General features: G+C 54.3%; 1 protein-coding gene across 1 annotated transcript in view; it reads left to right on the forward strand.

Moving 5' to 3' along the window:
• The window catches only part of Grik3 (glutamate ionotropic receptor kainate type subunit 3), a 213,346-nt gene that overhangs the window by 173,454 nt on the left and 15,149 nt on the right, over window positions 1-24,743 (forward strand). Inside the window, exons 10-13 of the mRNA XM_046418816.2 lie at window positions 250-453; window positions 13,392-13,615; window positions 18,727-18,845; window positions 21,256-21,473. Of these exons, the coding sequence (XP_046274772.1) occupies window positions 250-453; window positions 13,392-13,615; window positions 18,727-18,845; window positions 21,256-21,473 (765 nt within the window). The remainder of the gene's footprint in view (window positions 1-249; window positions 454-13,391; window positions 13,616-18,726; window positions 18,846-21,255; window positions 21,474-24,743) is intronic.

A 24,743-nucleotide genomic window follows, 5' to 3' on the forward strand; every position in this document is an offset into this window, starting at 1 on the left:
CGCTCATCTGAGCCACCCCAAATGTTTTTTATTTATTTATTTATTTTAGATGTTGATGGATTGTTATTTTACTTATTTATATGTGGTGCTGAGAATCGAACCCAGTGCCTCACACATGCTAGGCAAGCGCTCTACCACTGAGCCATAACCCCAGCCCTCAAATGTTTTATTTTTTAAAAAGTAGAGGTTTCCAGCCGCCTCCACCTCCCCTTCAGCCTTTGTCATCCCCTCCCCCATCTGTCCCTGTAGGAGGAGCCCTTCGTCATGTTCCGGAAGTCTGACAGGACCCTGTATGGGAATGACCGCTTCGAGGGCTACTGCGTTGACCTGCTCAAGGAGCTGGCCCACATCCTGGGCTTCTCCTATGAGATCCGGTTGGTGGAGGACGGCAAGTACGGGGCGCAGGACGACAAGGGCCAGTGGAATGGCATGGTCAAGGAGCTCATCGACCACGTAAGCGGGACAGGGGTGCGGGCGGGGGTGGGGTGGTGGGCAAGGCCCCTGGGAGGCTTGATAAGGTGCTACTTGTGCATCAGGGCCAGGCATCCAGCAGCTGAGGACCTGGTGGCCAGGGCTATGGAGGTGAAGGTTGTGCCCTTGGAGACTGGGGAAGTGTGCCCAGCTCTCCCAGACCTGCCCCGCCTCCTGGGCACCTCCTCCTGCCAACCACCTCCTGTAAACACCTGTGTCAGCCCCTGAGGCTGAGCATGCCCCACCAGCATCTATGATGAACTTTCTCAGGAGTCTCCCAGCTTCTCAGGGCCCTCGGCTCCTTTAAGAGGTACAAAAGCATGTCCCAGACGTGGGCCAGGGGCTGGGGGGCCAGGATGGAACGGTCCACCAACCTCAAGGACACGGAGAGATCTGTCACTGCTTCTAGGAACTTTGGGTTCACGGGGGAGACAGGTGGTCCAGAGAGCCGGCTGAGGGTCGGGAGGGAGGGTGAGCAAGCTCTACCAGAAGAGACCAGAAGCAGCTTCTCAGGCTGCTGGTAGGAGAAGGGCCGGGAAGCAGGAGCCACAGCGGGCGGAGGGAAGAGAGGGCGGCTGGTCAGGGCCAGGGCTTGAGGGACATGGGAGGGAAGCAGAGGAGCCACCAGCTAGGGACACCACAGCAGGGGGGGATCAAGGGGGTAGGGAAGCCACAGCAGGGGAGAGATCAGGGACCCTGGTCTCCTGATTCTTCCCTCATTAGCATGGGGACAGGGGTGAGTCACCTGACCTCTGTGAGCTGCTTTCTCCTCTGTGAAATGGGCACATTAATCCCCCTCTTCCCGGGAGCCGTTTGGTATTGCTGTGAGGCTCCGGCTCCACATGCCTCGTGAGATGCTACCACAAACACATCCTGGCTCTTGGAAGCAGGGACCCCCAGTCCAGTGAACCCGGGGTTCAGTGCGGCTTTCCCACCCAATAGACGTGTGACCCTCACATTTCGTCACCCCCCTGGGCCTCCATGTCTGCATTTCTCCTCTAGGAGGATTTAGAATATTTGCAACCCCTAAGGCCCCATTTGTGCAGGCTCACCTGGCACAGAATAAATGCCCCTGCCTTCCGGCTCAGAGTCCTCTACTTGATGGAAGAATCTGTCTAACTCCATAGAAATCATACCAGAAGCTAACGGATGCAGGGCCTGGGCTATAATAGACCCCTTGGATTCCTTCTCTCACTTACCCTGAATCCAGCCGCCTGTGGTCAATGCTGTCAGTAACACCCATTTCACAGATGAGGCAGTAAAGAGAAGGCCCCGGGAGAGTAAGTGGTGGATCTGGATTCAAAGTGGTAGAGTCTTTGGGGGCTCTGTGCCTTAGCAGCCCAGGGCTGCAGCCTCTCCAAAAAGCATATCCTAATCAGGAGCCAGGGCAGAGGCAGCTCATGCAGTAGGTCTTTGCAACCCACAAGTGCCAGCCAATGGGTAGGACTCATTACCTCACCTCTCCAGGGAGGAGGCAAGCCAAACAGACTTCCTGTTAAGGGTCTGAGGGGGCTACCGTACCTTGGAGGCTGAGAACGGGGAGGGAGGCTGTAGCTTGGAGCATGAAGGCTCAAGCAGAGCCTGACTCCGCGGAGTCCTGTCCTAGGGCCTAGGGAACCGGTCTTCCGGGGAAGCCTGATAGGAAAGTCTCAATGGTAAAGAGGATGAACTCAGGCTGGGTTTGGTTCTGCCATTTAGGAGCTGTGTGTTCCTGGACAGTTGCTTAACTTCTCTGTGCCTCAGTTTCCTCATCTGTGAAAGGGGAATGATGATAATACCTGCTTCATGAGGTTGTCACGAGGACTCAGTTAACATGTGTGTATTTCCTAATCAGCGCAGCCTCAGCATCTTCTATTAAAAATGGTATTTATTTATTTATTGCTGTTGGGGATTAAGCCCAGGGGCACTCTACCACTGAGCTACATCCCTACCCCTATTTATGTAGTTAGTTATTTATTTTGAGTCAGGGTCTTGCTGAGTTGCTGAGGCTGGCCTCAAACTTGTGATCCCCTTGCCTCAGCCTCCTGAGTTGCGGGATTACAGATGTGCACCCCCACACCCATCTTCCAGTTATTCCTTGGAGGCTGGGGGAAGGGGCCTCAGGAAGTCCCTTTGCCTCCCTGAGCTCCCATTTCCTGACTCCGCAGTGAGAATGATGATACCTGCCCCGAGTTCTTCCCAGCCGTGGTGAGGCCCGGAGGAGACAGCGGGTGGGGGAGCAGCTTCTAGGTGGTAGGATCCGCTGTAAGTGGAGGGGAGTGGTGTTGTCACTGTTATTAGTAATAACTGTAATTATTATGGAAATCAGTCAGCAGGCCCCAGAGGCACCTCCGTCTATCCGCTCCCCTGCGCCTCCTGTGGGGCTCTGGAGTCTGGGGCCCTGGGTGGGTTCTGAGCCCGTCCTTTGCAGAGGCAAGCCAGGCAGGGGCGGAAGGGGGTGTCATAGGCAGAGCGAAGGCCACGTGCGGATGTGAGCCGGGCTGAACTGCTCTTGCCAGTCACAGCCTCTCCAGTGGCCCAAGAGCTTGGAAGAGCCACTTTTAAAAGGGCTATGCAGAGAAAGCCCAGCAGAGCCTCGTCTTCCCGAGTGACCCTCAGCTGGGAAAGGGAGGGAGCCTCATCCACGGCCTCCTCTGCACAGCTAGGAGGCCCTTTAGGAGGCCCAGGATCCATCAAGGCCATGAGCCCTAATGGGACATGCAGAGGACCTTGTTAAACCCGATTCCCTACAATTGATGAGCCTATTAATCCTAGCTTGGTGCCCTTTTTAATAACATCATAACCATTTATTAGTGTCGTCAGATAATTAGTCTTCTCACTAGCTCCTAGAACGCATGGTAAAGACTTGGCAATATTATTACTTCATTATTAGGGATCTGAACGTAGGTGTAAAAATGATGAATGCCCACCTTTGCAAGTGTCTGCCTCCCGAGGCCCATTTGGAGGCCCTGGGTGGAGCCTCCGACCAGCGGGACTTAAAATGTCCTTCCCTGACACTCTGCTGGCCTCTGTCCCGTGCCACACAGCCTTCCAAGGAGCCAGGGCTGTGGAGGAGGAAGGGTACCTGGAGGATGCTCCCCTCACCTGCCAATGACTTACCTTCCCTGGATGGCCTTGAACTTGAACCACGGGAGCCACAAACCCAATTAGGGTGGCAGTTACTGCATCCTCACCCATCTGTCTCTGCGATGCTGCTGCCTGCTTGCTCTGTTTACCACCTCAGAAGCCTTCTACCCACCCCTGTGCCTCAATGACCCCCCTGTGTTTTGATGACACTGGAATCCAATGGAAATGGATTCGAATTCTGGCCTGGGGTGTTTCTGCTAACCGTGGGAAAGTTATCTAACTTCTCTGGCCTTTATTTCCACATCTGTGGAATGGGGATAATAAAGAGGCCTTTTGCCCCTTGTTCATGGGAAGATTTCATGAGATCTTGCCTCCAAATGCTTAACAGAGCCTGGTGCTGAGTAAGCCCTCAGACCTGGGAACCATCCTGTTGGGCACTATTCCATTCGGGGGCAGCCCCCCATCTAACATGTGACCCTGCTTCAATATGGTGGCTGTGGGAGAAATGACCCATCAGCCGTGACCCTCCTGCTAGGCCAGATGTGGCTAGGACCTCAACCTTACCTCAAGGACCCCAAACAGGCAGCTCCGGGGAACTGACTCACATTGACTGAACTCCAGAGTATGGGGCACTGGCCTTTCCGACACGGGGAGCCCCAGCTTGCCATCTAGAGTTTCTGTGTCCTGGCGCCAGGTACCCAGGAGCCTCTTTGGGGCCTGGGGAGGCGGAGCCCCAAGAGTAGAGATCCTGAGGCCAAGAGGAGAGCTGCTGGTGGAGAAGGGGCAAGAGACAGCTTTGAAGAGTCCCGTGCACTGAACCAGAACTTTTGGTTGAATCCCAGAAGGTGCAGAGTGACGTCAACTTGGCACTTGAAAATAACTCTGCTACTGAGGCAAATGGAAGCCGTTCTGGAGGCGTGGCCGGGGCCTGGGTGGGGAGTGTGGTAGCCTAACTCAGAGCGTTAGGTTGGGGAAGTGAAGGCACAGCGAGGGGACACAGAGTTGACATTATTGAGATGGGTGATTGGTGGACAGAGAGGGGGAAGGGAGGAGTCAGGACGAGGTGTGGAATTCCAGCAGGACAGATGGAAGGCCGGGTGTCATTGCCAGATAGCAAGTCCCCCAGAGAAGACGAGGACTCAGGAGCGGTCATGAGTTCAGCTGGGGACATGTTGGGACCTGGGACCTAGTTGGCAGCTGGCCATATGAGTGGACATCCAAGGAGACAGCAGGGCAGGAGGTTAGGATTTGGGGGAACAGGCAGCTCAGGCTGCAGGGGACCTGGGAGTCGGGGATGGGGTCTCTGCTCAGGAAGAGAAGAGGTGAGACCTGGGGCAGGACCAGGAACAGCATGAAAGGGGGATTCCGGAGACACCTGGGCTGTGAAGGCCAAAGAGGAAAACAGTGACCTAGGACAGCACGGAGCTGCGGGGGGCGGTCCCTGGGGCGAGGAAGGAGCAGCACCTACACAACAGCCTGAGCCTGACCCCCCAGGGTGCAGGGTGAGCCCCAGCGTGGGTCATTGAGTGCCCCTGGCTGGCCCGTGGCAAACCTGGTCTCAGGGACACAGGAGCCCTGTCCACGCTGCTCTCCCAGGTACTTGGGCACTGGATTCAGAGGCGGAGGAAGAGGGAAGGAGCAGGAGGGGTCCAGGGCCTCTGGGGCACAGCAAGCCCTTGGGCTCCTTTATCTCTATGCTCTTGCCCTCACTGTCATACATACTGAATGACCAGAGTTTCTCCTGGCTGTGCGATGGCCTGGCCCAAGATGGAGACAAGGAATAGCCAAACATAGCCTTGGCCTATGGTCCTCTACCCTGTGGAGAAGTAGCACTTCCGGAGTGCTACTTAGTAACTGCTTCCCATAACGCTGAATACAAGGAGGGTGGCATGGGCAGAATTGCCCACGCCCTTTGCTTGGCTCTTCCTGGAGCACCTGGTGGGCTGAACTTGGCTCTTGCCCAACACCCAGAACGGGCCAGACCCATACTGAGCAGGTGCCGGGGAGTGAGGGACAGGAGAACAAGCACGGGCTGGCCCACCTCACCCAGGGACGTGGCTGTGGGGTCAGGAGTGACTCACTACCGTGACACCTTCCAGGGTGTGCAGAGGGAGGGTCTGGTATCAAGGCCACGGCCCCATAACCCACCAGGTCCCCTACCTTCCAGGCGGGAGCCAGATCTTAGTTCTGGCTGTGAGCACTGGTGTTAGGAGAGGCTCCCAGCCCCTGTTTGGGCCAGGGAAAGCTCTGCCCACGCCACCACCCTTGGAAGCAAGGCAAACTAGAGGTGACCTGAGAGGTCGGAAGTGTGTGGACAGCGTGGGGGAAGGCAGAGGAAACAGGTGCGCTACCAAGATGCACTCTTGTCGAGGCAGCAGGCTGCCATAGCAAGGGCTGAGGAGCAGGTGTCACCAGGATCTTTCTGAGGACCTGGCCAGAGATGCAGGAAGGACTGGGAGATGCACCCCAGGAGCATCAGCTCTAGAACTCAGCAGCAGAAAGGCCTGCGAAGACCTGCGGGGATCATGGTTGGGACAAGGTGCAAGAGAGCTTCAGGGTGCAGCAGGTATCGAAGGGAGACAGGCTGGAGGGGCAGCTGGAACCATGCGCGCCCTGGCTGGGACCATCTGTTGGTTCCTTCATTCAGCAGAACCGTACTGAGCACCGTCTCCACCTGGGATCCTAGAGAGCAGAGCCCAGGCCAAGGCCAAGGCCTGTGCCATTACTTAGAGTGTGACGCCCAGGAGGGGACAGGGCAGAGGAAGTGCCGCAGGAAGGAGGGAAGCCCACACCAGGAGCATGGCTAACGGCTCAGTTCATGACCCCCACCCTGGAGAGCCTTAGGAGGGTCACTCATGGAGGAAAAGAAGGCAGGGGACAGGGCTACCAATGTCCCTGACTTCCACGCATCATTGGTGGACATGGGAGGCAATCAGGACTCTGTAGCAGCGTCCACTGGAAACCTTGGGGCGGGGGGGGGGGGGGCGTCTCAGCTCCCAGGTGGGCAGGAGAGAGGTGCCATCAGGCTGAACCTGTGTGAGGCTGGTGGGAGCCATGTCTTAACTAGTGCATGAGATGAGTGTGACCCCAGCACCAACCGTCAGCAGGCCAGACCCAGGACAGTGAAGAGGGATGTGAGGGTGACAGAGGCAGACAGGATTTGTGCCCTCCAGGAACAGACAAGCAAAATGTCATTAGGATTTCAGCTGCTGCTGCGAAGAGGGGCTTGGGGAGAGAACAGAGGACAGTGGCTAAGGCCTCCTTGAGGAAGTGGCTTTTAAGCTGCAGCTTGAAGAATGGTGCCAGACCATGATTAGGGAGCCTACCTGGTGGCTGCAGAGGTTGGAGAAGTCTGCCCCCCGTCAGGGCCTAACCGAGGCTGCAGCTGGGCACCCGCAGGCCTGCGTCACGGTACCCAGGCCGGACCTGGGCGGACGCTGCCCAGTGGATACCCGGGGAGTGGGGAAGGGGATTCTCCCAGGAATGGCAGTGGAGGGTGTGCTGTGTCCCTAGTGCACCATGAGGCAGGGATACCTGCTGAGCCTTCCTGACACAAACACAGCCCTGCCCCCGGGGGCCCAGAAATCGGGGAACTCCCCCTGTCTCCCTGCTGGGATCCCTCAGCTCAGGAGGGCTGTGTGCCCCGCAGGTGCATGACCCCTCTGTTGACACTTGGGGTTCTCTAACACCTGTCCTGCATCTTTTCGGGTGAACGGGAACTATTTGGAGCGCCATGTTCTGAGGTAACGGACACCCACAGTGCTAATCCGTTAGGATTACCTGCTGGCTGGCAGGTCACCAGCAGCCCCTTCTCTGACAGCGCACCTTGAATGCGGTCACACCTCACTCCTGACAGAGGGCTTGCTGGGCGACCTCTATGAATTCCCATGTTTACATTGACCAGTTCAGTCAGTCTATGAAGTCAGGCCCCGCTGGGTGCTGCGGGTACAGTAGGAGTCCTTCTCCGAGCCCGGGATCTTACCGTCTCATGGAGGAAACAGACGGGAATCTGTAACGTAAGGATGGGGTCAGCACGCAGCCAGAGCAGTGTCAAAGAGGGACACGGCTGGTACTAGAGCCCACTGGCTCCCAGCAGGTCCTGTGGACCAGAGAGCAGCAGGGAGTCCCCATGACCCATCCCAAGAAACCCTGGAGGAAGGTCCTGAAGACTTGTGAGTGGCAGCAGGTAGCCATTTCCCATCCCCTAAGCCAGCAGCAGTCAGAGAAATCCAGGGAAGGCATCTGTCCTTTCCGGTTCCTTCTCGAGCAGCAGAAGATGGTGGTGGCGTTGGGTGAAGGAGGACATGGTCTTGGGAAGCCGTCACTCAACACCAGTTATGGCTGGGGACCTCTGAACTCTGGCCACTCCAGACCCCAGGTCTGACAGGAAGAGCTGGTGTCAAAGACACACCACCATTGCCGCACTGTGTCCCCTCTTCCTCATAACCAGGAACCAGACCTGGCCTGCATGCATCAGTCCTAAGCCATGTGTGCAGTCAGAGGAGCCCCACCTAGCCAGCCCCCTAGCCCAGGGCCAGAGTGCTGTAATGATGGAGCTCACCCAAGATGAAACAGAGTCCTGGAGGCAGGGGGGACAGAGAGACTACAAATGTGGACAGCCAGTTGCCTGGGGCAGTGATTAGGGAGCCCTATGAAGCTGAGGATGTCATCAGGTCCTTGAGGGCGAGTGAGGGCTGTCTGCCCTGGGGATACACTGGCATGTCAGAGGGAAAAGGGTAGCAAAGTTCAGATTGGTCCATCAGGTGCCAGGGTACAAGCAGCAGGGTCCAAACAGAGAGAGAGCATGGGGTCAACTGTCAGGGTCCATGTGGCTTCAGAGAATGGGGTGCTGAGCAGGGAGACAGACCAGAGCTCCGCCCACTAGGCTGGGGGGAGGGGAGAGCAGCAGCCTTGGGGGCATCCTCAGGCTCATTTTCCCAACAAAACACTATTGAACCTCCACTTTATTTCAGGCTTTGTGCTAATCCCAAGAGGCCCATCAGGAGGAAAACAAACTGACTCCTGCTCTCCTGGAGTCAGACGGCAGAGGGGCCAGAGACTTAGCAACAACTTGTACATACAAAGTCCGTTGTGCACAGGCCACCAAAGAGTAGTGCGGGGGTGGTGGGAACACGTAATTGGGAGAAAACCTGCGTTAACGGGAGACGGAGCCAGGTACATGCATGCTCGACTCTGTCCTTCCTGAGAGACAGAGGCTCAGAGTGGAGGCTTCTGGGAGTCAGGAACAGGACCCTTCTCCAGTTACTACAGCTGGCATAAAAAATACCCGGGTGGGGTGGTGGCTCAGTGGTAGAGCACTAACCTAGCACGTGTGAGACACTGGGTTCGATTCTCAGCACCACATAAAAATAAATAAAATAAAGGTCCACCAACAACTTAAAAAAAAAATTTTTTTAAATGTCCACAAACCTCCTAGCTTAGAATGGGAGAATTTTTTTTCCTCTCTCTCTCACAGTTCCGGAGGCCAGACATCAGGAATCAAGGTAACAACAGATTCTGTTCCCTTCAGAGGCTTTGGGGGAGAGGCCGTTCCATTCTCCCATCTTCTGGAGGTTCCCACAGCCCTTGGGGTTCTTGGCTGTGTCTGCATTATCACAGCATCTGCCTCGTTGTCATTTCTGTGTGTATCCATGTGTTCTCTCTTCTTAGAAGGACTCCAGTCATTGGGTTGGGGACCCACCTTAGTTCAGTAAGTAATTGATATGGTTACAATCATATCAATTTGATTACATCGGCACAGACCTTATTCCACATAAGAGCACCTTCATAGGGACTGGCAGTTAGGATTTGGAAGTGACTGAGATCAGGCACAAATTCAACTCACTGCACGTGGCTTGTATGATAGAGTGGTAAAATATTGGGCTTTGAGGTCACCGTGAATGGAGTCCAGGCACTGGCTTTGCTACTCACCCACTTTGAATCTGATTGAGTGTGATCGAGCCACCTTATCCTCATTTGGAATGCAGTAATGACGCCTCCTACCTCTCGGGGCTACTAGGAGGCTGCAGGAGCAATGTCCACAGCATACTTAGCAATCGTCAGCAGGTAAGAAGCACCCATTGCGATAGCGGTTCTTACCATTTTACTGTAAGAGGTCACAGTCCGGGCAGCCAGATGCCCTGGGGGAACCCAACCAAGAGGCACAGCATAGAGATAAGGAATCCTAGTGGACAGATGCCAACAGGACACCAGGGAGCAAGCTGGCATTCAGGTAGTAGGTCTAAAACTCCGGGGAAGGACCCCTGTCTCAAGAGAAGGCCCATCAGTGACAAGTTACCGGAACTGGGACCACAGTCCCAACCCCATTCTTAGAATCTGGTAGGAGGTGGCCCAGATTCCATCCTGGAGTGCAAGGCTAGGGTCCAGCCAGCAGCCAGGATGGTTGAATACTAAGGACCAGAATGTGGAGCCCGAGGGGCTGGGGGCGTGGCTCAGTGGTAGAGCCCTTGCCTAGCACGTGTGAGGCCCTGGGTTCAATCCTCGGCACTACATACAATAAATAAATAAAGGCACTGTGTCCATCTACAGCTGGTTAGGTAAGTCCTGCCTCTAGCGTTGGAAGCTGGGGCTGTGGCAGAGTGGATGAGGCCAGGGGCTCCGTGGGAAGCTGGAGGAACACAAAAAGGGCCTGAGCCAGGTGCATCCCAAGCAGATTCTAGATAAGTGGAAAGCTGTTTGCAAGGACGAAAGAATGTCCCAGGAAGGCCACCCTTCCCGCTCCAGAGGGTTAGGAACTGTATAGAAAGGTCCTTGACGAGGCAGGAGGCACCAACCCTGGTCTAAGACCAGTGAAGATGTGCACAAAAAGGTCAGAGGTTTGGCTCTGTAAATAGGAGAGTGAAGACCTAGGAGCTTTTCCAAGCCTCAGTTTCCCTCTACAAAAAAACAAAAAAATGGGGGGTTGGAGTGGATGTTCTGGAAGGTCCTCGTCCAGCTCTGACAGCCTATGATTTTATGAATCATCCTCGAAGAGAACTCGCACAAGTGGGAAGAGTCTGCCAAGACTGGGCCTTTCATTCTGAGTAATGAACTGAAACAGCAAAGCGTTGACATCTGTTCCCATCTTTCAAGGGAAGTTGGACAAAATAATGCCTTTTTCAGGGAAATCGTTACCAACAGTGAAACAGAGTATTTCCTGCCTAACCCAAAAATGAAGTGGAGAAGCCAGCCTTCCCGAAGCCCAAGGGAGAACACGTCTAATCTCCCAGTGAAGGTCATGCCGGCCAATTATCTTGGTATGTAGGCACCGAATGCCACGCACGCTCCTGCCTCCCAGCCTGTTAGAGCGAGACAGCAGGAAAATAATGGCAGGAAGATTCCAAAGGCCCTGAGAGAGTCTGAGGAAAGGAAGAGGGCCCTGTCACGGGCTCTGTCTCCAGCCTCTGGAACATTCTGGTGGGATAAGCATTGGCTGCAAACACCTTGCTCTCATGCAACTTGCTCTCAAGCCCAGGGAAGATGCTCCACCTCGGACTTCTCCAAGAAACCACTCCAAGCCGCGCAGGCCATTCCCAGAGCCCGTTCACCATGCACACTGAGGGATGACAGGGACTCTGGAGTCAGAACAGAGCCTCCCAACTGGGTGTGCTTTGAAGGGACCCACCTGGGGGAGGCTGGGTTCTAGAATAAAAGGCCCTCCACATCCCTGTCACATCAACATTACAGAAAATTCTAGAATTCAGGACTGAAGGGGATGTTTCAGGGTGTCTTGACTCCTACATGACCCAGGAGTCCTGTCATCACCCTCATCAGGGGCTCCCTCGACCTGAAGCTTCATGAGAGCAGGGACTTGCTTGCCACTGTATCCCAGCCAGGGCCAGGCCTGTGCACTCTAGGTTTTGAGCCAATGCACATTGGTCACTCTGCACATTCCCTGAGAGCTCGCTCGTGTTCCATTGCTTTCCTTTGTCCACAGCCTGAGTTGAGAGGGCCCTAGGAGCTGGGGAGGCAGCAGCTGCCCCCTTCCTCCTTCTCTTACCTTCAAAGCCAGGCAAGTTCCAACCCACACATTCAGAAATTTGCAAAAGGAAGGATATTAGTCCTTTGTTGTAGACTTCTCTTCCCTGCCTTTCTCAGGCTCTGAAGTTTGCTGAACCCTTAGGCTCCAAGTGTCCGTGGTGGGGTACAGGCTGAGTCAGGAGGAGCACTGGGGTGTGAAACACCAGAGCTGTGTGTTTCCCAGCTTCCCTCGCGGCCTGGACTACACACAGATCTGTCTAGAAGTTGGGGTTCCACCATCCCAGCCCACCCCTCCTTGAAGTCTAATCTCTACTGGATTTCTAGCTCCAATTCTAAATGGAGTCAGAGCTCATGTTAACAGCTACCCTTTTCTAAATATTGATTAATGACCATCTTCCCTACTAGACTGTAAGCTCCATGAGGGCAGAAACCATGTTGGCTTAGGTCTGCTCTGTATCCTTTGTGCCTGGTGGATCTCATAGAACAATGGATGGATGGATGGACAGATGACAGACTGGTGGGTAGATGGAAGGATGTGGGTGGGTGGGTGGATGGATTAATGGTTAGTGTAGGGTCAGGCCAGCAAAGGACTGCCTAGAGACATTACCTTAGAAGAGGGTTTCAAAGACTGGTCTCCCTTGGCAATGGGTCTTTAGATCTGGCCTTCAGGACCCGTCCTTTCTTCAGCCCTGTCCCACCAGATAACTTTGTTCCCACTTTGAGGTATATATACCGGCAGAAGGCCTAGGGGAGACTATCAACAGATGATCCCAGGACTGAGGGGGGTTGGGGAATGGAGGAAGAAAGCGCTGGATCAGCCATAGCCTCTGCTGCACTCTAGAACTCACAGGCGGATCAGCAGGTGAGACACGGGGCCCCTGGCTGCACACACTGCCCTGCGTGCCGAGTGGCTTTGGGTCTCACCATGGTACTTCATGGGAGTTTAGAATTGGAGGCTGCCAAGAAGGGTTTCTGGAAGAGGCACCATGCACCAGGGAAAAGAGGAGAGGGTAAAAATTAGAGGTAGAGAGGGTCATCCTCAACAGGGCAGCGAGATGGGCCAAGCCCCGAGGAGAACAAGAGGATACAGGAAACAGAAGGTGGCTTAATGGGGCCTGGCTTAGGAGGCCACAGTGGGGTGAGGCTGGAATATGGGATGGGGAGGAGGGAGTTCAGATTTGTAATCAGGAAAAGCTCAAAGAAATAAAACTTTATTTTTTCCTCCCTCTAAAATTTTGGAATAAAACTTATTAACATATGAGCATCCCTAGACATCCCCATCCCCACCGTCTCCCTCCACACCACCTATTGGGAACCTGGCCCTGACTTGCCTTTTCAATTTCTTGCTCACTTTACCCTCCAAGAAGGGTATTGTCTTTGCCCAACTGACTTTGGGGAGGGTTTTAGGATCTCTAGACCATCCAGCATGGGGCAAAACAGCCCCGAGGTGGGTGGGAAGGGAAAGCAGATTTAAATAAGAGTCGTTGTGTCCTCTTTGAGATATTTGAAATACGTGGAGAGAACATGAGCTATTTTTAAATGTTTGTAGGTTGCTGAACTGTATTTGTTTGACAAAGCTTCTTGAGAAGGCACCACACGGTCACACTTTAACAGGATTCCATTCTCTGCATCTTTACGTCACTTTCCTCTTCTCAAGGCCATGAACTCTTGAAGGACAAAGGTTAAGTTGAACTCATCCTTGTAATTTTGCAGCCTGGGCCCAGCCCAGGTCAGAAGGAAGGCTCGTAGACCCGGAGAGTGGAGAAATGACCTTGGGCTCAGACAACCTCACTCCCTCCTCGGTCCTCCTCAAGAAGGGGGGCTCTGTCACCTGCTAATCTGAGACTTTGCTCCTTGTCTGTCTGTCATTGCAGAAGGCAGACCTGGCCGTGGCTCCCCTGACCATCACGCATGTCCGCGAGAAGGCCATCGACTTCTCCAAGCCCTTCATGACGCTGGGAGTGAGCATCCTGTATCGCAAGCCCAACGGCACCAACCCCAGCGTGTTCTCCTTCCTCAACCCCCTGTCCCCAGATATCTGGATGTATGTGCTCCTCGCCTACCTGGGTGTCAGCTGCGTCCTCTTTGTCATTGCCAGGTAAGGTAATGCCTTGGCCAGAACTCAGGCCCAAGCTTGAAGGTTTGGGAGCCAGGAGTGTCCCTACATCCTCAGCCCTTGGCACAGGAAGCCAAGGCTCAGGCCACTACTGTTGCTGCTGCTCTCTCCCAACACGTGGCCTAGATCCTCCTGAGCCTTCTTTGAAAGCCATCCCCCCACTTAGGGAACATTCTATTCCCTTCTCCAGTCTTGAATCACCTGGTCCTCCCCTGGTTTGTGTTGGGGACTCCGAGATGCAGCGTTTGCACCCCAGGTCCCAGAACCAGACTTGGAGAGGTTGAATCATTTTGCCCAAAGCTGAAACCCCTGGGCCAGGCACCTGGTACAGCACACACAGTGGGTGGCTTAAATGTGGCGCACACACCCCTGCCTGGCTGGGATACGTGCTGGAAGCATGCCTGCACATTTGGTCGATCACGTGAAACAGACACAGCGCTCTTGGCTGGTGGATGGTAGAAGGCTGCTAGGGAACAGTGTTAGCCCAGCCCTTTGGGAGCTCCTGGTATCTGCTGACCACGGTGTTCTGCACCCTGTAGCCATTACCATATTTAAGTCTCAAAGCCTCCCTCGAAGAGGAGACCACCAAAGCCCAGAAAGATCATACAAGCAATAAGTGGCACATCTGGCACTTGAACCTGAGTCACCAAGGGTTTAATCTGCTATGCACACCTCCGACCACTGCTCTGACCCTACCCCTAGCCAGTGGCTGTGTGACCCAGCCCTTCCACTCCCTCCCAAATGGGCCCTCTGCCTCCTCCCTCCAGGGCCCAGCTCTGGCCCCCGCCCTGGTTCTTTTTCTCTCTCAATCCTAACAAGGGGTGAAGAGAGACTTCTCTGGAAAGGCAATTGGAGATCCAAGCCTGGGTGTCTCAGCCTTTTTTCCTCCGGAGCCTTCTTTGAAAGCCATCCCCCCACTCGGCTCTGTGCGCTCCCTCCTCCCACACAGGGAGAGACCAAAGGGAAGGATGTGAGAGATGAAACCGTCCTGCCGCCCAAGCTTTGCTGCCAGCCGGCCTGGTGCTGCCCTGCCCGGTCACCCAGCCAGCAGCCACCAGAGGCCTTCATTACACCTCTTGTCTCTCACGCTCTAACGGGCCTTTGAGGGCTAGGAGCCGCTCACGGCGCACTTGCCATAATTTTAGCAGCTCCAGCGGCCTCTCCATGGCCCACCACCCTGTTTTCCAGCTTCAGTTCTGCTCATTTGGCGCATCTCCCCTCCCCCTTCAGTCCCTGGCCTCTTCCCAGGCTCTCCCTCCTGGCGGGAAGGCAGAGGCCCCTTCCCAAGGCTGGTCTGGGAGACTTTTGGGAAGAGACAGGACTTCTAGAGCCACTGGAATAATAGGGTCCTCTCCAGAGAGAGGAGAGGGATGAACATCTTGGCCCAAAGGAGCCCCACAGGGCAATTATCACCATAGGACTCTCCCCGTCTCGTCAAACCCTGACAACAGTCCTTGAGGTGGGTGTGACTATCCCCACTTTACAGTAGCAGAAACTGTGGCCCAGAGAGGTCAGCTCATTGCCAGGAGTCTCGAAGCTTTTCCTTGGCAGAGTTGGGCCAGTCCTGTTCAACATGAAATCCAACACAGGTGCTAGACAGGGACAGACAGGTGACATAAGGAAGAGAAGCAAGCCAACTGGCGGGCAGCAGGAGCGATCGGGATGGAAGCAAACTGAGCATGCACAGCTGGCTAAGGGGGTGGCCGCCACCCTGCACCAACAGACCTGTCTCTCTGCTAGACAGAGACCTAGGGCCCGTGTCACAGCACTTATGATTTGTACAGCAAGAGTCAGATTTTTATGTGACCTCTCATGGTTTCTCTGTGTGGCCATTAATTTGGTTTTTATAACACTGTTGGGGTCTAGCACAAAGACATCTGCACTGTGGATGGAGCCGTCTCTCCCCACAACTCGCGTGACTCCATGCTGCTGCTACAGGTCCGGACACAGCCCATGTCTCCAAAAGATGGAGTCTGCTGTGAGTGGGCAGGTCCTAGGCCCACTCAGAGGCAGCTTGGGCATGGCACTGGGCTGTCCATCTTGCAGACTGGCCTGACCCAGCCTGACCTAAGCCTGTGTAGCACCAGGAATCCAGGCATTGAGGGGTCCAGGCATTGAGGGGTCCAGGCTTTTTCTTATAGTCTGCTTCATGCCTGGTGAGGTAAGAGGACACAGGAGAGGAGTGGAGGTCACTTTATCACCACTGAGAGAACAGTGGGCACTTGTGGCAGGGAGTTAATCCTTGGTGTCTGGCCCAGGAGACGGGTCCCAGGCTGAACTGCCAGTCTAGCCCTGGGAGCCACTTTCTGGCCAAATCCTGCACAAATGAGTATCCCAGGGAAAAGAGGGTCGTGGCCACAGTTAGTGTCCTGTCTACACCTCTGCAGCTGGAGTATGGCTTCCTCCCTGAGTGGAATCAGTGTCTCCAGGTCCCTGCTTCTAATTCCCATTTGCTCCCAAGATTGCAGAGCCCCCCACAGCCACCAGCCCTAGATCCAAGGTCCACACTTAACTTGGTGTGGTACCTCCGGGCCTTGTCCAGAGGCCATCGTCCCCTCCTCGTCTCTCCTGAAGAATCTGGATCCTCCCACCCACTGCCTGCAGGATGGCACCCACCTCCCCTGCTGTAGGATGGCAACTGAATGGGGAACCGTCCAGCGGTGGTGGGGACCCAGCCTGTGACGACACTTGATAACCGAGGGTCCCTTTTCCAGGGCCAGTTCCTTTCATCATGATAAGCAATTCCACCTCCGGGGATCTGAAACCACACTTCAGAATCTAGGAAGCCTTTCACAGCCACGTCCCAGGGGACCAGGCCACCCTTTGGCCTTGGTGTCCACGGTGGTGGGCAGAGTCTACAAGAGTGGGAAACAGGACACCACTCAAGTGCCCGCCACAGAGGCAGGGTGGAAACCCCAGGAAGTGATTACGAAGCATGAGGTAGATCCAGAGGAACTGGCCTGAGAGAGGTTGGTGACTATCAGATTTAAAAACAAAGAAAAGAAAAAGGAAAACCAAGTTCTAGGACAGGATACTGGTATGACAGTCTTTTTTGTTGTTGGGGTGTGTGTGTGTGTGTGTGTGTGTGTGTGTGTAACTGGAGCATGGAAACGCTAGGACCCATGAGCTTCTCCCAGAAGTCCCCTTCTTTGTCCCCAGCCCTCCTTCCACTGTGTTCAGAGACTCAGGTTTTCTCCATCCCATGAAAACTGTCAGGACTGTGGCTTTTTGGCTCACCGCCAGGTCACAGAAAGTCTAGGTGCCACTCTAGACCGTGAATTCACTGTTTCAATCCAAAAATGAAAAGCTCGTTCAGCGTCCCCCCACTCAGGATTTCTGTCTTCACTCACTCACGGGAGCCTTCTCCAGCCCCAGTGACCCCCTTGGCAGTGCCTCCTCCAGCAGCCCATCCCACACCCAGCCCCTGGCCCTCGAGCAGCCCCTGTCCTGGGTCCTCCACTTGTTGACGTCTGCTGGCTTTCTGGGAGGCAGCCATGGTGGGCCTGGCCGGGTCTCTCTTCTGCGTGGACTCAGTGGTGAAGCTCTGTGCACCCATGGTCCTTGGGCTTGGTGGACTCTGGGCTCACAGCAGGGACCCTCCTGCTTCCACCTACCTAGAGGTCATGCTCCTGAGCCCTGCCCTCCAGCATCCTAGGAAGGCCCTCTCCCGAGACTCTGGGCACCCAGCTCTCTGGGGCTGTCTCCAAGGTGCTCCTCACACAGCCCCTCACCCCTGCTCTCCTGATCCCCCATCTCTGCCCTGTGATTTTTAGATCTTTCAACCAGTTCATGGTCAGTTCCTTTGAAAATTCTCAACTTGGCATGAAGCCTTACTGGGGAATTTCCTGTCCAAGGGGCCTTCTGCTTCATGAGAACATAATTCATCTCACACGAGCATTCATGATGTTTGGACTCTTGGAAAAGCGACGTGGAAAAGGGACCCCACAACATCACATTTAAGGGCCATCACACTAGAAAACATAACAAAATTGATGGCACCTGTCTCTCCTTGCACACCTCTCGTCCTAGCCAGGGACCCCTCCGTGGTCTCAGTCATTTGGCATCTTTGAATTTACGTATTGCCACCTGGAATTCACGCAGTCAGCCAAGATTCCCTCCAGCGATCCCGGGCCCTGCCCCTTGGAAGGCAGTGGGCAGCTTCTCAAAACAATTCTTTTCCTGTCATTTATATATTTGTATATTCAAAGAGAAAACTATGAAAAATTATAGACCACATTCTTCTCTCCAGGGGGCAGGCTGCCAGGAACTTTTGCTTTCTCATTGTGTTCTTCTATACCATTTGAATATTTCATACAGTGTCTTTTACTTTCTTTCCGTTTTTTAATTATATACAAAATTCAAAAGCATCTTCTCGTTTTAAAAAATTCATGTGATACATATAAAGCAACAGGCCTCCTCAAGTGCGTTCTGCCATTCTGACTCCCCTCCCCAGAGATGCGCACCGACATTCTTTACATATGGAACCTTCTAGACCCTTTTATATGCATTTCACATACAAATATACATAAAAGAGCCGTAGAGTCATGAATTCAGGAATATATATAATGAGATCGCACTGTTCTTATTTTTTATCACTTTCTCTCAGCCAAATGTGTGTTGCCGATCTCTCCCTGTTGGCTCACCTAGGAGTCTCTGGTTCTCTCTAACAGCCGCATGCTATGTCACAGCGTGGCTGTGGCGGGGTTTATCAGTCGCTCCTCTGGTGAAGGACATTGAGGTGGTTTGCAGTTGTTCACTGTTACAAACTCCGCTTTGATAAACACCCTCCCGTGTTTTGCTTTATGTTCGTGTGTGTTTTTTTCTAGGGTGGATAATGAGTTGCAGAATTGCCAGGTTGAAGGGCACATGCATTTTAATTTTAAGAAGTGCTGCTGAATTACTTTTATAACCAGAAAAGGGCGCCCGTGGTAAAGGACAAGAGGGACGGTGGTGCTTCTGCCCCTTGCCTGCCTCCGGGGAGGAACAATGAGCCACCCACATCCACATTGGGGACACTGCCATCTTGGTAGCATAGGTGCACTTCCCTCTGTCTCCCCACAGCCCCGCCTCACTGCCACTCTCTCCCCTGGTAGGTTTAGCCCCTATGAGTGGTACGATGCCCACCCCTGCAACCCGGGCTCCGAGGTGGTGGAGAACAACTTCACTCTGCTCAACAGCTTCTGGTTTGGAATGGGCTCCCTCATGCAGCAAGGTGAGTGCCGTCTTCTCTACCAGGGTGTCCCATGGCCTCTGTGGAGTCAGCAGAGCCATCCCAAGCTCAAGGGCAGCGTCAGTCCCTGCTGAGCCATCAGAAGGTTGGAGACCCCGGTGGATACTTTGAGGTGTACCCCCCTCCTTCACCCCACTCCTCAGAATGCTCTAGCTGGAGGATCTGAGCAGATAAACCACGCCAGCCTATGGCACGCAGGACTCAGCCCCAGCACCTTTAGCGTCATGAGTTGGACATGAGCACCCTGCTTGCTGGGTTGGCCCCCAGTGACCTCCCCACCACAGAATCCAGCTAAGCAAAACTGAGCTGTGGATGGGGGGGCGGGCACTAGAGGCAGGAAGGCTGGGTGGAGGCCCTTGCAGGAACAAGATGAGACCTGAACTGGGGTCAAGGCCAGGAGGGTGGAAGGCAGAGGTGGACTGAGAAGACTTTAGGAGGCAGATGGTCAGGACTCTGGGGTCATCTGGCTCTGGGGCACCTGGGAGCAGGAGGGATCAGCTGAGGAGGGACTTCCACCCACATACACCAGAGGTGGGATCCACAGGATGATGGGATTCTCTTATGTCCTCCAAAGGGAGGGCCAATGTGCTGCTCCTGACCTGTGTGGGTGGCCCTTTGGGAGTATCCGCAGCTGTTTAAATGGCTAGGAGGCAGAGAACCTGCTCTCAATGCAAGGAGTGAGATGCAGAGACATCACAGGGCTTGAAGACAGGCAGAGAGGGAGGCCAGCCAGGAAAGAGCCCAGGGGAACTGCCCTGGCCAGCCCGCTGGCCAGGAGCCCTGAGCCTCTGCTGTGGAGTTGCAACTGTGGAGTTGCCTGCTCAGGCCGAGGGTGGGGAGCAGCCCAGTCTCTGCTGTGTTAAGTCCCCCTGGGGGACCTAACTAGGGCCGGGAATGAGGGGGCTTCAAGGAACAAAGAACATTTCCTTGTCCTTCACTCTTCTGGGTGTGACCTCAAAGTCCAGCACAAACTCCCATCCTCAGGAGACAGCTATGAGCAAATGCTAAATGAACAAATGAATCAAAGGTCCTCTCCACCCTATGCTGGGTAGTTGCATGAAAGAAAAGAGAGAAAAATACATCAGTCCCAGGGAGACCTTTCAGCCCTGCAGGGGCCAGGGCAGGGGCTTGTGCCTGGGCGGGGGTCCAAGCTGCCTGCAGGAGCTCCCCAAGCAAACAACCCAAAGAAGCCATTCTCCCTTTGGGGGCACAGCCGAAGCCCCAGCATGGAGCAACCTGGGGGAGGCTGGGAGTGTCTGGCTGGGGAGGGGAGGCTCCAGTAGCTGAGAAGTGACAGACAGCTTTCAAGGGAAGTGCTTCAATTTGTCCCCGCCATTAACAAGTGTCCCGAAGCCTCACCTTGCTTTTTTGCCATCATCTTTGTTCGGTGACAGCTGGGAAAGACCTGGAAGCTCCTCATTGCAGTAATAACTTCTCCTCTTCTGCCTCCTGCTGCTATTCAAAGCTCTGGCCCCCGATGCATTCCCTGCATGGTTTTGATTAGAAGGGAGAAAAATAGTTATGTATTTGAAAAACTCTCCCTTGAGTGATTTCTTTGAGAAAAAAAAAATCATCCATATCAAAGCAGACACTTTTTAGATTGCAGGTCCAAATATTCTGGAAAGTTCAGGAGTCACTTGCTATTTAAATCTCTTGAAAGCCGCCTAGTTAATTACTTCAGTTAGAAGGTTTCATCTGCATTGTGCTCCACACCCAAGGTCGGGGAGGAAGAGTGATATATTTCAGCAAAGAGCTTCCAAAAATGTTGATTTTTCTCCTCCTGCCAAGCGCCGCCGAGCAATCTTATATTTGTATACCACTTGTATTTGTGATGCAATTTCTCCTCAAATTGTATCATTGCCGATCGCAGTATTTCTGCAAGGCTGGGACAGAGGAAGGACATTGCAGGGTCCCTGAGAGGGGGAAGTGTCTGGCATAAGATCACACAGAGAGTTGGGAACAGGATCCACTCAGGACCCCAGGGGTTCTGACCTCCAGGTGTTCTTAACCTGGGACCCAGGAGCAGTTGGTGGATAGGCATCTGAGGGGCTGAGGAGCCCGTGAACTGTTGGGCATGTGTGTTGTGTGATTTGAGAGCGGTAGCTCTTAAAATGTGAGCCTGGATCAGAACCTTCTGGGAGGCTGCTCAAACAGATTGCTCATCCTGCGCTGCCCCGCAGGTGCTGGTTCAGTAGGTCCTGGGGTAGAGCCTGGGAATTCACATTTCTAGCAAGTTCTCAGGCAATACTGATGACCACACTTCTGAGAACCTCGAGGGTCTGGGCTTTGGTGAGCATGTCGGGGTCGTCCATGACCCCAGGGCTCGGACAACTCCTTGTCTCACTCAAGCCTCCACCTTGTAAGGCGCCATCTGCCTCCTGCCTCCTCCCAGGGTCTGAACTGATGCCCAAAGCTCTGTCCACGCGCATCATCGGTGGCATCTGGTGGTTCTTCACACTCATCATCATCTCCTCCTACACGGCCAACCTGGCTGCCTTTCTGACCGTGGAGCGCATGGAATCGCCTATCGACTCTGCTGATGACCTGGCCAAGCAAACCAAGATTGAGTACGGGGCTGTCAAGGACGGGGCCACCATGACCTTCTTCAAGGTGAGGGTCTCTCCTTCCCATTGCAGCACAATGAGCGGGCCCCTCCCCTATGCTGAGCAGAAGAGGAGTGGGAGGAAGGGGTCTCTGTCCTTCCCTCACTGCTGGAGCCGATGGGCTAGAGAACCCCAGGCTCACACCCTCCCTGTTTAGGACAGCTGATTTGGGGGAGCTATGGCAATGTGAGCCATGTAGTTTGGTTACAGAACAGATTCTAGAAGTTTCTGTACCTGTGACAAAGACTGTGAGTCATCTGAAGAGGACAGGTAGACAAGAGGGATGGGAGAAGGGAGAGGAGAGAAGTGGTCAGACACCCAGCCTCTGGGGCCGTGGGCGCCCTGCACTTGGCCTGAGGCCTTAGTGCCATCCACGTCTAAGAGGCTAGCCTGGGCTTGGGGGTGAGCGCCCTCCCACTGAGAGGGAACAGGGGCACATCCTAGGGGAAGGGAGGGGACTTAACATTTGAGCAGGTGTTTACAGACTCTTGGAATGCTGGGGGCCCCTGCCCACGTGACTGCTCCAGAGGGTGTCTGGCTGGGACTTTGTTGCTCCTCCAGCTTTGGAAGGGATGGCTCTCACTTCCCCACTGTTTATCCACCTTCTACTGGTATAGCCGACCATCAAGGAGACCGGAAACTCCTCTACCTGGCCTCCAAGGACCAGTAGTGGTCAATGTGCCCCAGAAATTCACATAACAATAACGATGGCCACCCACACCGCGCGCTCACAGTGCACCAGGCACGGTGCTTGGTGCTCAGCCTCATTTAACCTCCATGGCTGTCTGTGAGGTTGGCACTGTCATTATTTCCATTGTACATGCGTGGGGACTGAGACTCAGAGCCATTAAGTGACTCATCCAGAGACTCACAACTAGAGGAGCCAGATGCTGAGCCAGGTCTGCCTTCCCCCAGGGTCTGTGTTCTAAGACGGTGGCTCAAGGACTTGAGGATGCATTCTAATCCCCCTCAGTTCCAGGACCCAGCCCTCAGGGTATATGACTCAGGAGGTCTGAGAGAGAGTCAGGGATGAGCAACTGTTTTAAAAAGGATTTTTGTGTGTAGTGCTGGGGATCAAACCCAGGGCCTCACACTTACTAGGCAGGTGCTCTTCCACTGAGCTGCATCCTCAGCCCTAAGAATTAGCACTTCTAAGAAGTTCCCAGGTGATGCTGGTGGGGTCCATTTAGGACCACACTTTGAGAACTACTGCTCTAATGATGGCTCAGAAATGATCAGAATCTTGGAACTCTGTGGCTGCAGGTTCATTCATTCATTTATGAACTGCTCTCAGTCCTCCTGGAAGCCTGGGGCATTTCCCTTTCCTCTGAACCCTGGATGCCCTCTTCTTTCTAGGCCAAGAGATAGATGGAGCCCCCAGAGGGGCCTGGGTGGAGAGTTTGGGTGGGAAGGCCTTCCACCCCCCAGCACTGACCCCCACCCAGCCTTCCATGCCCCTCCCCGATGTTGGAAGGAGATCTTTAGGAAAGAGAAGGAGGAGAAGACTCGCTTCCTGCATGCTGCTGCTGCCACCAGCAAGACGCAGACCCACTGCCTAAGGGGCACAGCTACATATGTAGAGTGAGAGGAAGCCAAGGCGCTATCTAACACTTTAGGGGGCTGGGGCTCAGTGGTACAGCGCTTGCCTAGAACGTGAGAGGCCCTGGGTTCAAACCTCAGCACCACATACAAATAAATAAAAGAAAGGTATTGTATCCAACTACAACTTTAATTTTTTAAAAAAAAAAAAAAAAGCCACATTAGGAGCTCTGTGTGTTCATGAGTATGAAATGTCTATGATGTTGCATACCTGCGCATGGCTGCCCGTGTGCATGCAGCATCAGGGAATGTCAGCGTGCATTTGTGTCCTCAGTGTGCACACATGCGCCAATGCACAAGAATGTGCTTCTGTGGGTGCATGTATCTGGGGTTGGGTACAAGTGTTTGCATCTGTGTGTACTGGTGGGCACATGTGTGATGTATCTCTGTGATCTGGGCACACGGACTTGTGCCTCTGAGTGTACACAAGTGCCTGCCAGAAAGTGAGTGTGTGTGTGTGTGTGTGTGTGTGTGTGTGTGTGCGCGCGCGCGTGTGTACCTGCTCGTTTGCTCACTGTCTGCCCCGGGCTGCGGCCCAGCCCTTTGACTGTGCCAGAGCCTCTCTCATGCATTAGGCATGAGCCTTCTCCAAGCAGGGCTCCCGATCAAAGGGAAGCAGCATAAATAAGCCCGATGCCGGCTCATTGCCGCTGATTGGATGCCCCTGCCTCCCTCCATGCTAAGATGCTCAGATTGGCTTCCCAGAGCCTGGTCCCAGCTCCCCACCGAGCCTCTGTCCTCAGCATCAAGCAGCGCCTCCTGCAGCCTACTCCGCCCTCACCCACCTTCCCTGCAAATGGCACAGTGAGGAGGGCAGAGGAGGGACGCCGATGCTGACACCCAGCTGGGGCTCTGGGGCTCGAGAGCCGTGCTCAGAGGGCCCATTGGCCAGAAACAGCAAGGGCGCATCCCCTTGCAGAACCAGCTCCACTTTCATGCTCTCCCGGTGGCCAATTAATCCCTGGCCGCGTCTGGCGACGCTGCCTCTCACGTTCATTGGAAGCTCCTCTTACCCAGGCTTCCTGTCCCTGGCAGCAGCAGCAGTGGGACTGTCATGGAGAAGGGAGGATCCTGAAGGTGGAAGCATTAGCTAGGAGCAGTGCACTCCCAGCCCTGAGGCGTCTGGACAGACCTACTTCCTCCCCCGCCCTCTGCCCTCCAGAGTTGGGCTTCCTGGTCCGCCTCCCCTGCCCCCACCCCAGCTGGGTTGCAGTAGTGGAGGCTGCCATGAAATTAAAGGATAGCATTTAAAGGAGGCGGGATCCACAGAGAGCAAGCGCAGGCGGTAGTACTGAGAACACGAACCACCCAGGTGGTGTCCTGTGGGTCGTCCAAAGTGTAGGGCAGGTGAAATTCATTTCCACCGTAGCCTGTGCCTGGTTAGTCTGCAAACTGTCTTTGAACACCCGTCTCCCCTGGCTGAGAGCAGAACACAAGGGAAAGAACCCATCCCTCTTCAAAGAGGACAACAGCAAAAAGCAGGGCATCCAGCTCACAGGGCCCCCAGGTCCCTGAGCCCCGTCCTGCAGCCTGGGAGCTGCATGGCTCCAGGCAGCCCTATCTCTGCCGAGATAGTTTCACTTGGAGAATTGTCAGGAAGCAGCAGACATCACAAACAGCGTCTCCTGTGTTGTCCTCCCTCGGTCTTAGAAGATAAAATTAATTAGGAGATGAAAAA

The sequence above is a fragment of the Marmota monax genome, unplaced genomic scaffold, assembly GCF_021218885.2.
Source record: "Marmota monax isolate L192 unplaced genomic scaffold, Marmota_monax_Labrador192_F-V1.1 WCK01_AAM20220418_F8-fsc00008, whole genome shotgun sequence".
NCBI classification, from domain to species: Eukaryota; Metazoa; Chordata; class Mammalia; order Rodentia; family Sciuridae; genus Marmota; species Marmota monax.